General features: G+C 44.8%; 1 protein-coding gene across 2 annotated transcripts in view; it reads right to left on the reverse strand.

The window, feature by feature from the left end:
- Positions 1–847: 847 nt before the first annotated feature.
- The window catches only part of CD99 (CD99 molecule (Xg blood group)), a 45,700-nt gene continuing 32,158 nt past the window's right edge, over positions 848–14,389 (reverse strand). For both annotated transcript variants that reach the window (XM_038757037.1, XM_038757036.1), the window contains 3 exons: positions 14,138–14,251; positions 4,486–4,542; positions 848–3,148 (listed from right to left, as the gene is read on the reverse strand). In XM_038757037.1, coding sequence (XP_038612965.1) covers positions 3,126–3,148; positions 4,486–4,542; positions 14,138–14,251 — 194 coding nt within the window. In that variant the 3' untranslated portion in view covers positions 848–3,125. The remainder of the gene's footprint in view (positions 3,149–4,485; positions 4,543–14,137; positions 14,252–14,389) is intronic.

The raw sequence follows: 14,389 nt of genomic DNA on the forward strand, positions 1-14,389 counted from the left end.
CATGATAGCTGTCAGAAACATTGCACAAGAACCATACAAAAATAAGAATAATTGCTATGGTATTTGCTACGTGCAGCAGGTGCTGTTGTTATTATTATTATGGTATTTGTTAAGCTCTTACTATGTGCACTGTACTAAGCCCTGGGGTGGGTACAAACAAATCAGGTTGGACATAGTCCTTGTCCCACATGGGGCTCACAGCCTCAATCCCCATTTCACAGATGAAGTAACTGAGGCACGGAGAAGTGAAGTGACTTGCCCATGGTCACACAACAGACAAGTGGTGGAGCCAGGATTAGAACCCATGACCTTCTGACTCCCAGGCTCTATCCATTAGGCCAGGCTGCTCCTCAATAACCTTTATTCCCAATCCAGGATATAAAATTAACTTTACAGGTTACCGCTTTGGATTGCACAGAACATGATCAAATTGGGTAGAAAATGGAGACTGGATGACTTACCAGTATTTCAGGTTCAAATCGCACGGATGATCTTTATCTCCTCTCCCATCTGGATTGCTCTTGCTAAATCACCTATTTTTAATGGAATTTAAAAAGTAAAGTAACTTGCACCTAGGGTGTAGGAAGCTGGTCACCCTGGACTATTTCCTCCAATGTCCAAAACAGAGGACTTGGAATAAAAATGTGAGAGGAATTATTTAACTGGAAACATTTTCTTCTGTGGATGACGGCAGATTATTAGCTCTTGGTTTACTTACGTGATGCTCACAGGTCCATTTGCAAATTTTCCTTTTGCATTCAATCGCAAAGTTTTTGCAACCGTAGTCAGCTACTAGTAGAATTGTTGGAATACAGCAGCATTAAATTACATTCAGCAGATCACAAAATAGTTTTTTACCCAAATGTTTTTATTTAAAAAAAAAAACCCAACAACCACCAAACAACCACGTGTCAAGTCCGACTGTAAAAGTTCAACAAGTTCACAGATCGAGAAAGCTCACGACTTTTGTCAAATCCCTATAGAGAAGCCACTTCACTTCTTTGGGGTTTGGGGGGGGCCTATGGGCTGGTAGTAACTGAATAATTCAGGGGGCCTTGGTTGACAAGCCCAGAGATGTTTATTTGGCTTGGGATGTGCTTGAATTTGATTTTCACCATACGAACAGACTGATAATATTAGTCTGCAATAACAAGCCAGAACCAAAGGTTGGTTCCTGCAAAATTAGTCCAAACTTCCATGACTCCACTTTGTCCACCGTTAAAATAACACATTGCTTTGAAGCGAAGATGAGTTTTATTTTTAACTATTTTTAGCTCCCTAAATATAGGTTCTATCTTACACTAGAGGTTTAAAAAAACTACATGCAATATAGTGAACCCTTTTGCTCTGCCATCTCCTCCTCCTCCTTCCTTCTCTCCTCCATAAACACACACACTGACCCACCTACAAACTGTCTTACTTACAAAATCTGAGTCTCTCCCTGTGATCGATCTGAATTAGAACTTCTCTTCCAACAATCCCTCTGCCTTCCATCTCTTGGCCTTCTGAAGTGTAGGTGCTCACTCCTTCACAGCATCAGTCACAGGAGATGGGCAGAAGAGAGAAACAGAGGACTGTGGCTGAAACTGAGAGTATGGGAAGGTGCGTGAATGAGGAGCACTACCCTTCTAGAGATCTCAACTTCTTGGCAGAGAATATCTTCAGAGTCCATCATCAGAGCCTTCTGAAAGGCCTGCAGTGGAAGAAAAGATTCCTTAAAGTGGGAGGAGGAGGAACCTGAAGAAGAGACTGCAGTAATCAACAGACAGACAGGCGAGCCAAAAAGTTTGCCTGGTCACATTTCATTATACTTGTTAGAAAAAGAGAAGGAACAACTATTAAATCATGAGAAAAATTTTGGTGAGAATCCCAATGGAAGATTAGTTTTCCCTCCAGAAGCATTGGATTTTGGGAGTCCATTTTAAAAACCAGGATTGTCTCGGCTTCAGAACACGGTGATACAGTGAACGGAAAAATTCATTAAACGTGCCTGACAATTTTGAATGCCAATCGTATTTATTGAGCGCTTAATGTATGCAGAGCATTGCATTAAATGCTTGGGAGATTACAATGTAACAGAGTCTGCATATGTTCCCTGCAAATTTGGGCTTGAAAACTTCAGTTTCCCCCCTTAGAAAAATTAAAACCCATTTAAGGCTCCCCCTCAAACTCCCAGAGAAGAACCTATTTAAATTGTTTTCTTTTACAAACCTCCCCTATAGCAGTCCATGCATTAGATATAAGTATACAACATGCCTGGAACTCTGGAAGGAAAAGACGGTTTAACTCTGTTTTGAAGTACTTTTGAGGGGACTAGGTAAAGAACGTTAAAAAAAATATTAAAAAATCAAACAAGTCACTAATTACCCAATTTGTTATGCTTCAAAGTGGTAGACTATTTGGTAGCATAAGATAAAAATGGTTAGGCGTGGACGTTAATACCTCTCTTCAGTCAACAGTCAAATGTCAGTACAGATTGAACACTCCAAATCTGCAACCATCAGACTTAAAGAAGGAAAACTGGGTAGGGGCAAAAAAAAAAATAAAACCTCACAACTCTGTTTAGTCTCAGTCTCAATAACGGTAACACACAAATCTGGTCTGTGACTAAAATCGGAAGCCACCCGGGCAGAGATTTCAGGTCCAGCCCACACATTTCCTTAGTTGCTAAGCTATAATGGATTCAGAAATGGAAGCGGGGAAATGCTGAGGATAATTTTTTGGAGGTTTTCTGGAGGGTTCTTCAGCTTCACATACCACTCTGACACAGATGAGCGTGAAAAGTTAGATTCCAACAGAGGAATTAGAGGGGTACTTGGTTAGAAGGCCAAAAACTGAATGTTAACTGCCAACCGTTCAAATCTTACTTATTTGTCAACGTCTAAAAGGCAATGGTGAACTAAAAGGTCCAACTGCAGACTCCTGGGGAACCAAGTACCCCATCCCAGGCTAGAATACTGAAACTATTTGCATTGTTTTAGAGATCCCTACTCCAAAATCGTCTGACAGGATCACATTCTTATACAATGTTTCCTCTCTTAAATGGTATCCTTTGAGGCAGATAGCAAGACTTTCCAATCGCAGTTTGTTCATCTTGGTTCTCCCGTGATTTGATTCTCATATTATTACTGCAAAAGAGTACTCTGCACTGGAACAGAAAAGAGAGAAATGATTATTTCTACTACCTCCTCCATGCTTGCTTAATTAGAAGACAAAGAAAACAATTGAGAGAAGAAAGCTGAGGGGATTTTCCTTCAGGGTTGGAAGAAAAGCCTCCAGTTTGAGACAGCAAAACCTGAGGAAGTAGAATGATGAGGCAAGTCATAGGCATGAAAGGATGAACACAAAACAGAGAGGAATGAGAACCTGAGGAGAAGCAGAGGAAAATGAAGACTTGAGATACCGAGAACCACAGTCTGAAGTGATTTAATAGAGAGGAGAGAAGCATACAGAGCCCACTAATAAGAGGTTCATCCTCATTCTAATCCCAACAGAGAAGCTGCTGCCCTGTGGATCCCATTTTTTAATCTTTAATCAATCAATGACACTTACTGAGCGCTTACTGTGTGAAGAGCACTTTACTAAGTGCTTGAGAGAGTATAACAGAGTTGGTAATAATAACAATGATTAATTACAGCATTTGTTAAACGCTTACTACGTGCCAGGCACTGTACCAAGCTCTGGGGTGGATACAGTCCCTGTTCCACGTTGGGCTCACGGTCTCTGTGTGCACTCTCCCAAGTGCCTAGTACAGTGATCTGCACCCAGGCAACGCCCAATAAATAGCCCTGATTGATTGAACAGGACAGGTTAACAAGGGTACAGGCAGATGAAGAACCAAATCAATCAATCAATGGTTTTTATTGAGTGCTTACCTTGTGCAGAGCACTGTACTAAGCATTTGAGAGAGTATAATATAGCAGAGCTGGAAGACACGCTCCCTGCCCATGAGCTCCCAGTTCAGAGGTGGGAGACAGACATTAATAAAGATAAAGAAATTACAAATATGGATGGAAAAACCTGGGGCTGAGGGAGGGGTGACTAAAGGGTGGAAAAAATCCCCCCTCCTTCCTCCCCCCTTCCCCCCCACCCTACTTCCTTCCCCTCCCCACGGCACCTGTATATGTTTGTACAGATTTATTACTCTATTTATTTTACTTGTACATATTTACTATTCTATTTATTTTATTTTATTAATAAGTTTTGTTTTGTTGTCTGTCTCGCCCTTCTAGACTGTGAGCCCGTTGCTGGGTAGGGACCATCTCTATATGTTGCCAACTTGTACTTCCCAAGCACTTAGTACAGTGCTCTGCACACAGTAAGCGCTCAATAAATACGATTGAATGAATGAAAGTTGAGGGGTGATGCAGAAGGGCATGGCAGAAGAGAGAAACCAGACATCTCTAAACATTTTACGGATTGGGTCTGGTTTTAAATAAAAATCCATGAACACATCATTGGTGGAGTTGCTTATTTCTATCTTACCAGGAGGTTCTTTATTTGCATCTTCATAACCTTCCGCCCGGACAGTTTCTGGATCTTCTAAAATAAAAAGATAGAGAAACACATCACAACACATACCTCTTAAACTCTGTTCTTTCCCCCTCCCTGTAATTAAGTTTAATGTCTGTCTCCTCCACTACCTTGCAAGCTCCTTGAGGGCAGGGATTATGTCTACAGATAATAATTATTATTATTATGGTATTTGTTAAGCGCTTATTACGTGCCAGGCACTGTACTACACAACACATCAAGCCCCTCAGTTCTCCACATTTCCAGACCTCTCAAGAAAAATGGGAGTTCCCTCCTCCCTTGCACTCAGAACTGCCCATCAATTTTTTTTCAAAGATCACCACATGAAGTTGCCACATTTATTATCCATTAATCAATGGCATTTAATGAGCACTTACTCTGTGCAGAGCACTGAGCTAAGCGCTTGGGAGAGTACATTACAGAGTTGGTAGGATGTGATGGAATTTCTACTTTCCTACACGCTGATATCAACTTGAACTTGTACAGCACATTCTTTTTTATGTTATTTGTTAAGTGCTTACTATATGCCAGGCACTGTACTAACCACTGGGGTAGACCTAAGCTAATCGGGTTGGACATGGTCCATTCACGCTTTCAATCGTATTTATTGAGCGCTTACTGTGTGCAGAGCACTGTACTAAGCGCTTGGGAAGTACAAGTTGAACATATAGAGACAGTCCCTACCCAACAGTAGGCTCACAGTCTAGAAAGGGAGGACAGACAACAAAACATATTAACAAAATGAAATAAATAGAATAAATATGTACAAGTAAAATAAATAAATAAATAGAGTAATAAATCCATACAAACATATATACATATATACAGGTGCTGTGGGGAGGGGAAGGAGGTATGTTCAATGAGGGGCTCGCAGTCTTAATTATTCAGGTAACTGAAGCACAGAGAAGTGAAGTGACTTGCCCACGGTCACACTGTAGACAAGTGGCAGATCGGGGATTAGAACCCAGGTCCTCTGAGTCCCAGGCCCGTGTTCTATCCATTGGGCCACACTGCTTCACTTTAGTACTGTACTAAGCATTGGGATAGATGCAAGCCAATCCATGTCCCACACGGGGCTCACAGTCTTCATCCCCATTACACAGATGAGGGAACTAAGACACAGAGGAGTGAGGTGGCTTGTCCAAGAACGCGAAACAGAAAAGCGGCAGATCCGGGCTTAGAACCCAGGTCCTCTGGTCCCCAGGTCTGTGCTCTATTCACTAGGCTACACTGCTTCTTATCTGCATTGATTATATTGGGTATTCTCACAACTCCCCGTGAAAAAAGGCAAAAACTCCTCACCCTCGGCTTCAAGGCTCTCCATCCATCATCTCACCCCCTCCTCCCTCACCTCCCTTCTCTCCTTCTCCATCCCAGCCCGCACCCTCCGCTCCTCTGCCGCTAACCTCCTCACCGTGCTTCGTTCTCGCCTGTCCCGCCGTCGACCCCTGGCCCACGTCATCCCCCTGGCCTGGAATGCCCTCCCTCCGCACATCCGCCAAGCTAGCTCTCTTCCTTCCTTCAAAGCCCTGCTGAGAGCTCACCTCCTCCAGGAGGCCTTCCCAGACTGAGCCCCCTCCTTCGTCTCCCCCTCCTCCCCCTCCCCCCTGCCTTACCTCCTTCCCCTCCCCACAGCACCTGTATATATGTATATATGTTTGTATGGATTCATTACTCTATATAATTTGTACATATTTATTCTATTTATTTTATTTTGTTAATGTTTTGTTTTGTTGTCTGTCTCCCCCTTCTAGACTGTGGGCCCGCTGTTGGGTAGGCACCGTCTCTATATGTTGCCAACTTGTACTTCCCAAGCGCTTAGTACAGTGCTCTGCACACAGTAAGCGCTCAATAAATATGACTGAATGAGTGAATGAATGAATGAAGAAGAGAGAAGAAACTATCATTGTCCCCATTCGGAAAGCCTGGCACAGAGACATTAGGCAAATCGCCTGAAGTCACACAGCCAGTGGCAGAGCTGAGACAAGAACTCAGGTTATTATAATTATGGTATTTGCTAAGCGCTTACTATGTCAAGCACTGTTCTAAGCGCTGGGGTAGATACAAGTTAATCAGGTTGGACAAAGTCCACATCCGACATGGGGCGCACAGTCTAAGTAGGAGAGAGACTCTTCTTCCCAGACTGAGTCCCCTCCTTCCTCTCCTCCTCTTCCCCCTCTCCACCCCCCCCGCCTTACCTCCTTCCCTTCCCCACAGCACCTGTATATATGTATATATTTGTTCGCATTTATTACTCTATTTATTTATTTTACTTGTACATATCCTATTTATTTTATTTTGTTAATATGTTTTGTTTTGTTCTCTGTCTCCCCCTTCTAGACTGTGACCCCAATGTTGGGTAGGGACCGTCTCTATATGTTGCCAACTTGTACTTCCCAAGTGCTTAGTACAGTGCTCTGCACACAGTAAGCACTCAATAAATACAATTGATTGATTCTCTTGGTTCTCCAAGATCCAAAGCATCCAACAGGTCAATCAATTGATGGTATTTATCGAGCACTTACTGCACGCAGAGCACTGCACTAAGCGCTTGGTGGATTATGACATGATATAACAGGCACATTCCCGGACACACACAAAAATCATTTTCTCTGTGTTGTTGCTGTTGAAAAAACCAAATCAATCATTGGTATTTACTGAGCCCTCTCTATGTGGGGAGTAATAATAACAACTGTGGGATTGTACTAAGCACTGGAGTGGATACAGGCAAATCGGGTCGGGTCCTACATGGGGCTCAGAATCCCAAACTCCATTTTCCAGATGAGGTCCCTGAAGCCCAGGGAAGTGAAGTGCCTTGCCCAAAGTCGCACAGCGGGGCACTGTGCTAAGCGCTTGGGAGAGTACAATCCAGCAGAATTATCAGAAATGTTTCCTGCCTGTAATAAGCTTGTCAGTTATTCCTTTCTGGGGTTTCTGCAGGTCTCCCAACTCACGGTGCCATGCTATTTTCTCCAGCCCAATCTGCTTCGTATTTATGCAAGGGCTTGCCTTCCCTAGACCTTGATAATTTGTGTCTTGATGGGGACCCAGACTCCGGAAGGATAAACTTCCATTGGCACTTCTACTCCCTGGTTTGGACTCCCGCTTGCCCCCAGGAAGGGACTGAGGTCCAAAGATGGAGGATGGTCAACGGTCAGAAGCAATATGGTGGAGTGGATAGAGCATGGACCTGGGAATCAGAAGGTCATGGGTTCTAATCCTGGCCCACCACCTTCATTCATTCATTCTTTCAATCGTGTTTACTGAACGCTTACAGTATGCAGCGCACCATACTAAGCTTGGGAGAGTACAACACAACAATAAACAGACACATGGCCTGCCCTCAACGAGTTTACAGTCACGCTTGCCTGCTGTGCGATCTTGGGTAGGTCACTTCACTTGTCTGGGCCTCAGTTACCTCATCTGGAAAATGGGGATTGAGACTGTGAGCCCCACATGGGACGGGGACTGTGTCCAATCCGATTTGCTTGTATCCTCTCTAGCGCTTAGTACAGTGCCTGGCAAATAGTAAGTGCCTAACACATACCACAATTATTATTACTATTATGGGTTAACAAGGCCAGAGACCCCTGGGAGTAGGGAGCTAGTGGAAAACTACTTAGCCTTATTTCAACCAGGCCTCTAAAGGGGCTAGAGGAGGGTGGAAAAGAGGCCTAAGCCACCCTCGCTCATTTGCCAGCAAATGGCAACCAATTCCTCCCCACTTATCAAGGCACAATTGCCCTCAAAAGCCGATGGGAAACCCCGAAAGATTACGAGTTTCAGTGTGTAAGCAGAATGAGTCATTTTGCCTTCAGAGCCCCTTCCTCGCATCTTCTGAATTCCTCTTCTTTTGCCAGAAGCATTTTTTTCTTTAACTAATTCACCTCTCATTCCCAGGTAAGGTCAACAGCACACAAAAGCAACAGACAGTCATAGTCAAAACCTTTATTCCTTTATTACTATAACTGCAAATAGTGCTAGACGTGGGAGAAGAGGAAGGGAGAGCTTTGTCAGGGAAGGTCTCTTGGAGAAGATGGGCCTTCAATAAGGCTTAGCAGGAGGGGAGAGTTATTGTCACTAAGCACTGGTGAGATGGAAGAGAATCAGGTCAGCCACATCTGTCCCGCTTGGGGCTCACAACCTAAATGGGAGGGAGAATAGGTATTCGATCCCTATTTTAAAGAGGAGGAAACAGGGCCAGAGAAGCAGAGGGACTTGCCCAAGGTCACACAGCAGGCCCGTGGAAGAGCTGGAATTAGAACCCAGGTCCTCTGACTCCTAGAAGCGTGCTCTTTCCTTGCCACCTGCTCACTGCTGGTGTGAAGGAATGGAAGAGGCGAGGAGAGGGCAGACCTCTGCCTCGGTAGACTATTCTAAAGGAACTTCAAGAGGAGGGCCTGGGAATCAAAAGCTGGGAGCATGGGGAAAGCTGGCTTAATCAATAAATCCAATTCATTGACAGTTTACTATGTGCAGAGCACTGTACTAGGCGCTTGGGAGAGTACAATCCAACAGAATTAACAGAAACTTTCCCTGCCCACGACAAGTTTACAGTCTAGAAGGGGAGACGGACAAATAATATGAATAAATAATTTAAAATATATAATTTAAAGACGTGTAAGTAAGTGCCGTGGGGTTGGGGCGAATGTCGAATGTCAAATGTCCAAAGGTCGCAGATCGAAATGCAAGACGACACAGAAGGGAGAGCGAGCCGGGGGAAAGAGGGCTTCATCGGGGAAGGCCTCGTGGAGGAGGTGTGACTTTAATAATGCTCTGAAGGTGGAGAGAGTGGTGGAGAAGGGAGCTCCAGGCTTGAGGGAGGTTGTGGGAAAGGGGTCGGTGGTGAAACTGGTGAGATCGGAGCACAGTGAGTAAAATGGCACTGAATCTCAGACACGGCCCTGTTCCAAATGGGTGCCAAAAACTGACTCATCGCCCTTCCTGGTAATGGACTTGTGTGGATGAGGCAAAACTGGCAGCTAAAGTCTTCAGAGCACATCACTGAAGGAAAGCCAGGACAGAAGGACAAGCAAAACGGACAGCAGGGTAATCTCCCCAGCCACCTATAATCTATCAATCAATCGCAGTTAGTAATCAATTAATCGCATGTATTGAGTGCTTCCTTGGTGCAGAGCAGTGGACTAAGAGCTAGGGAGAGTCTAATGTAACAGAGTTGGTAGATCTGTTCCCTTAGCAAAACGAGCTATGATCATATTCCCTCTTCTTCTAATGATGATTGTGGTGTTTGTTAATTGCTTAGTGTGCGCCTTCTAGACTATACGCTCCTTGAAAGTGGGGATTTATGGGAACCAACTCTTGTCCTCTCCCAACCGCTTAGTACAGAGCTCTGCACACAATAAGCGGTCAATGGATGCCTTCGAGTGACTGATCGATTGATGTCCATCTGCTGACAATGACAGGAGTTCTTGTTGCCATAGCCAAATCTGGGGTGAGTATGACCAGTGATGGCAAATACTCATAAACACCCTCTCTGTTTCTCCCAGCAGAGAGGAACTGGCGTGGGGTAAAGGGAGAGGAATCAAATTCAGAATAGAAATGACAATTGTGGTATTTGTTAATAATAATAATGATAATGATAATAATGATGGCATTTGTTAAGCGCTTACTATGTGCGGAGCACTGTTCTAAGCACTGGGAGGAGGATACAAGGTGATCAGGTTGTCCCACGGTCACAGTCTTAATCCCCATTTTAGTCCTAATCGTCTCAATCATCCCCATCTTAGTCTTAATCACAGTCTTAATCCCCATTTTACAGATGAGGGAACTGAGGCACAGAGAAGTGAAGTGACTTGCCCAAAGTCACACAGCTGGCAATTGGTGGAGCCGGGATTAGAACCCATGATCTCTGACTCCCAAGCCCGGGCTCTATCCACTGAGCCATGCTGCTTCTCAGCGCTTATGTTAAGCGCTTATGACGTGCCAAGCTCTGTACTAAGCACTAGGGTGGATTCGATATCATCAGTCCCACAAGAGGCTCAAAGTCTAAGAACAAGGGAGAACAGAGATTGAATCCCCAATTTGCAGATGAGGGAAATGAGGCCCAGAAGAGTTGCCCAAGGTCAGCTAGCAGTCAAGTGGCGGAGTCAGGATTAGAACCCAGGTCCTCAGACTCCCGAGCCCGGGCTCTTTCCACTAGCCCATGCTCCTTCCCTTTTCGGAAGATGGCTTCTACAAGGGAAGAAAAGGGAAATGTATCGAGGTGCCCTTCCATGATGTTAAGATGGTCTTTCCCTGACCTCTGAGGCCTGACTTAAAGCACTGTCCCAATCTGAGGAGAAATGCAGGTTTGAGGAGGAGAGAATTACAGCTCTCTCTGAAGGGAGAGATAGAATAAAAACAACAACAACAAAAACAGCCTAAAGTTCTGCTCTGGGGGCTGATCAGCTAAGTAACTGGGCTCAAGCCAAAGTCCCAAGCTTTATGAGGCAAAAAAAGAAAAAAAAAATTCAGGTCTGGTTGATCATGAAGTGTCTATTTCTCATATGCTCCCTCCATAGGCCTAGATCTTCGGATCATCTGAAAGGGAAGATTGAAAGAAAAGAGAGAAAAAGAAATCAAAATTCCAGACAGGGTTGCTGCCAAATCCTCCCTGTTGCCAACTGTCTTGGCTCAGGAGGGCAGCTTACAAGGCAGAAAGGTGCAGGGCATGGGGGGAGATGGGGGGAAAAAGAGAGGGGGCGAAGGGAGGAAAAGAGAATAAAGACAGAGAAAGAGAGGGAGGGAGAGAGCAAGAGAGACAGAGAGAGTGATGGAGAGATAGAGAGAGAGAGAAAGGGGGGGGAGAGCGGAGAGACAGAGAGGAAAAAGGAAAGGGAGAGAGAGGGGAAATGGGAGGGGAGGGAGAAAGACAGGGAGAGAGAAAGAAGGGGAGGGAAAGAAAGAGAGGAAGAGAAAGGGAGGGAAAAGAAAAGGGGGAGGGGGAGAGAGAGACAGAGAGAGAGAGAAAGGAGATGGGGTGGGGGGAGAGCCAGGTGAATGGAACCCACCAAGCAATGATCAAATGGCCTTCACAGAACGGCAGCAGCCTAAAGCGCCGGTAGCTCATGCAATTCAAAAATGATGATGGAAACAGATCCCGGAGCTAGGCCCGAGCAGGGATTTTCCCAAGGAGAGAGAGACGGGCAGAAGCCGACTAGAAGATGTGCAAGCCAGGAAAGAGCAGTAACAGGAAGCCTTGGGAAAGCTGCAGTGATAATGAAACTCAGCAACAGCCATCCGAGCCTGCTGTAAAGGGTGGGGAGGAGGAAGGAGGCGCTCAGTACACAGCCAGCCCGAGGGCATCACGGTATGCCAGCTGGCTGCTCACAGAAAACTTAAGGGGAATATATAGCCATGGTATATAGCCATGGTTCCTAGCAGCGTTTTCTGTCTCTGCAAGGTCAAGAAGGAGAGAATCTCAGGACACGTATCAAAGGGAAGAGTTTGTTTCGTTTTACGTTTTATGCGCTCATTAAATGTCGAAACCTGTTCCAAGTACTGGCGTAAATGCAAGTTGAGCGAGGCGAACACAGTCCCTGTCCCGAATGGGGTTCACAGTCGAAGCAGGAGAGAGAACAGAAATTTACTCCATATTTTCCAGTTGAGGAGACGGCACAGAGCAGGGAAGTGACTTGTCCAAGGTCACACAGAGGGACGTGGCAGAGCCAGGGTTAGGAGACCGGTCCTTCTGACTCTCAGGCCCGGGCTCTAGTCACTAGGCCTGGCTGAAGTAGAGGCGTCCAAAGGAAAATGTCGCTTCTCAAAGGCTTTCTGGGGAAGGGCAGGGCTTATATTTGGGGTGACAGAAGTAACGTCATATCCTGCCTTCCTCTTAAACATCCTGCTCAAGCTAAACATTGCTTCCCTGAGCACACGATGTCTTCTGCTGCTCCACAAAGCTCTATCAGTCAATCGGGGGTATTTATTGAGCGCTTACTATGTGCAGAGCACTGTACTAAGCACTTGGGAGAACAGAGATGGTAGACACTTTCCCTGCCCACAGGAGCTTACAGTCTAGAGGGGGAGACAGACAATAAGCAATCAGTTAATCAACTGGCCAATGGTATTTACTGAGCGCTTACTATGTGCAGAGCACTGTACTAAGTGTGGGGAAGAACAGTAACGCAGAGTTGGTAGACGCATTCCCTGCCTACAAACAGCTTACAGTCAAAAGGGGAGACAAATGTTAATCAATTGATGGTATTTACTGAGCGCTTACTATGTGTAGAGCACTGGACTATACACTTGGGTGAGTACAATACAACAGAATTGGTAAACACATTGCCTGCCCTCAGCGAGCTTAAAGGGATAGAGCTCGGGGTTTAATCCCTGACATTTCTACTTCCCCTTGTTCTCCAAAATTAGCCAATAAACTAAGATTAAAGAAGAAACGTCCAGACTAAATTCCTCGTCTGTCTGCTCCTGGGAAACACAATTTCCAATTAGTGCCTTCAACAGCCGCTTAAAACCTCTCTTATTCCCACAACTAATCCAGAGAGTTGTAATCTTGTGGGGATTTTTTTAGTGGTGCTTTCTAATTTTTTTTGGTATTTGTTAAGTGTTTAAGCAGCAGCATGGCCTAGTGGGAAGGGCATGGACCTGGGAATTAAAAGGACCTGCCTGGGTTCTAATCCCGCATCCACCAGTTGCTTGCTGTGTGACTTCCTTGGGGAAGTCACTTTATTTCTCTGGGCCTTGGTTCCCGCATCTGTAAAATGGGAATTAACACTCTGAGCCCCATGTGGGACAGGGACTGTGTCCAATCTGATTACTTTGTAACTAGCCCAGCGTTTAGAACAGTGCCTGGCATGTAGTAAGCACTTCACAAATACCACAATTATTATTATTATTATTATCATCTACCACAACAAAAATTTTAGTACAAAGTTTGACCCCTAGTAAGCTATTATTATTGTTATTCTTAGTCATTCATTCAATCGTATTTATTGAGCGCTGTGTGCACAGCACTGTACTAGGCGCTTGGGAAGTACAAGTCAGCAACATATAGAGACGGTCCCTACCCAAGATTCATTCATTCATTCAATCATATTTATTGAGCGCTTACTGTGTGCAGAGCACTGTACTAAGCACCTGGGAAGTATAAGTCGGCAACATATAGAGACGGTCCCTACCCAAGATTCATTCATTCATTCAATCGTATTTATTGAGCGCTTACTGTGTGCAGAGCACTGTACTAAGCACTTGGGAAGTACAAGTCGGCAACATATAGAGACGGCCCCTACCCAAAAGTGGGCTCACAGTCTAGATGGGGGAGACAGACAACAAAACAAAACATGCGCACAGGTGTCAAGTCATCAGAATAAACAGAGATAAAAGCTAGATGCACATCATTAACAAAATAAATAGAATAGTAAATATGTACAAGTAAAATCATGACTGCGGATCATACAGCTTAGCATCGAAGACCCACTATGCCACAGCAACGGTGATTTCTCCACCCCAGCGCCAAAAGATACAAGCTCCTCCATAAATCACACACAAGCAGCCTCAAGGGGAGTTTCTTCTCTTCATTCCTGAGTGGGACCGATCTAACTGAATAAGGGAATAAATGGGGTGGCCAGAGAGAGATTTTCCATCTTACCGTTTCCTTTGAAGCAGAATTTCTTCTTCTGGTAGGCGATAAAGCTAGATATAGCTCCCACCACGGCCACAACCACAGCGCTTACAATTCCAGGGATCACGCCAGGAGAGTTATCTAGAGATTTAAATAAAGGCACCGACGGTGAGAATGATTGCAAGATGGAGAATTAAGATCTTAATTTAGTGCTATGTTTCTAGTTCCAAAACAGACCTGCATTCGGGGCTTGATCATTCTCTTCTCAAACTGGATTCA

The sequence above is a fragment of the Tachyglossus aculeatus genome, chromosome 15 (assembly GCF_015852505.1).
Source record: "Tachyglossus aculeatus isolate mTacAcu1 chromosome 15, mTacAcu1.pri, whole genome shotgun sequence".
Taxonomy (NCBI): domain Eukaryota; kingdom Metazoa; phylum Chordata; class Mammalia; order Monotremata; family Tachyglossidae; genus Tachyglossus; species Tachyglossus aculeatus.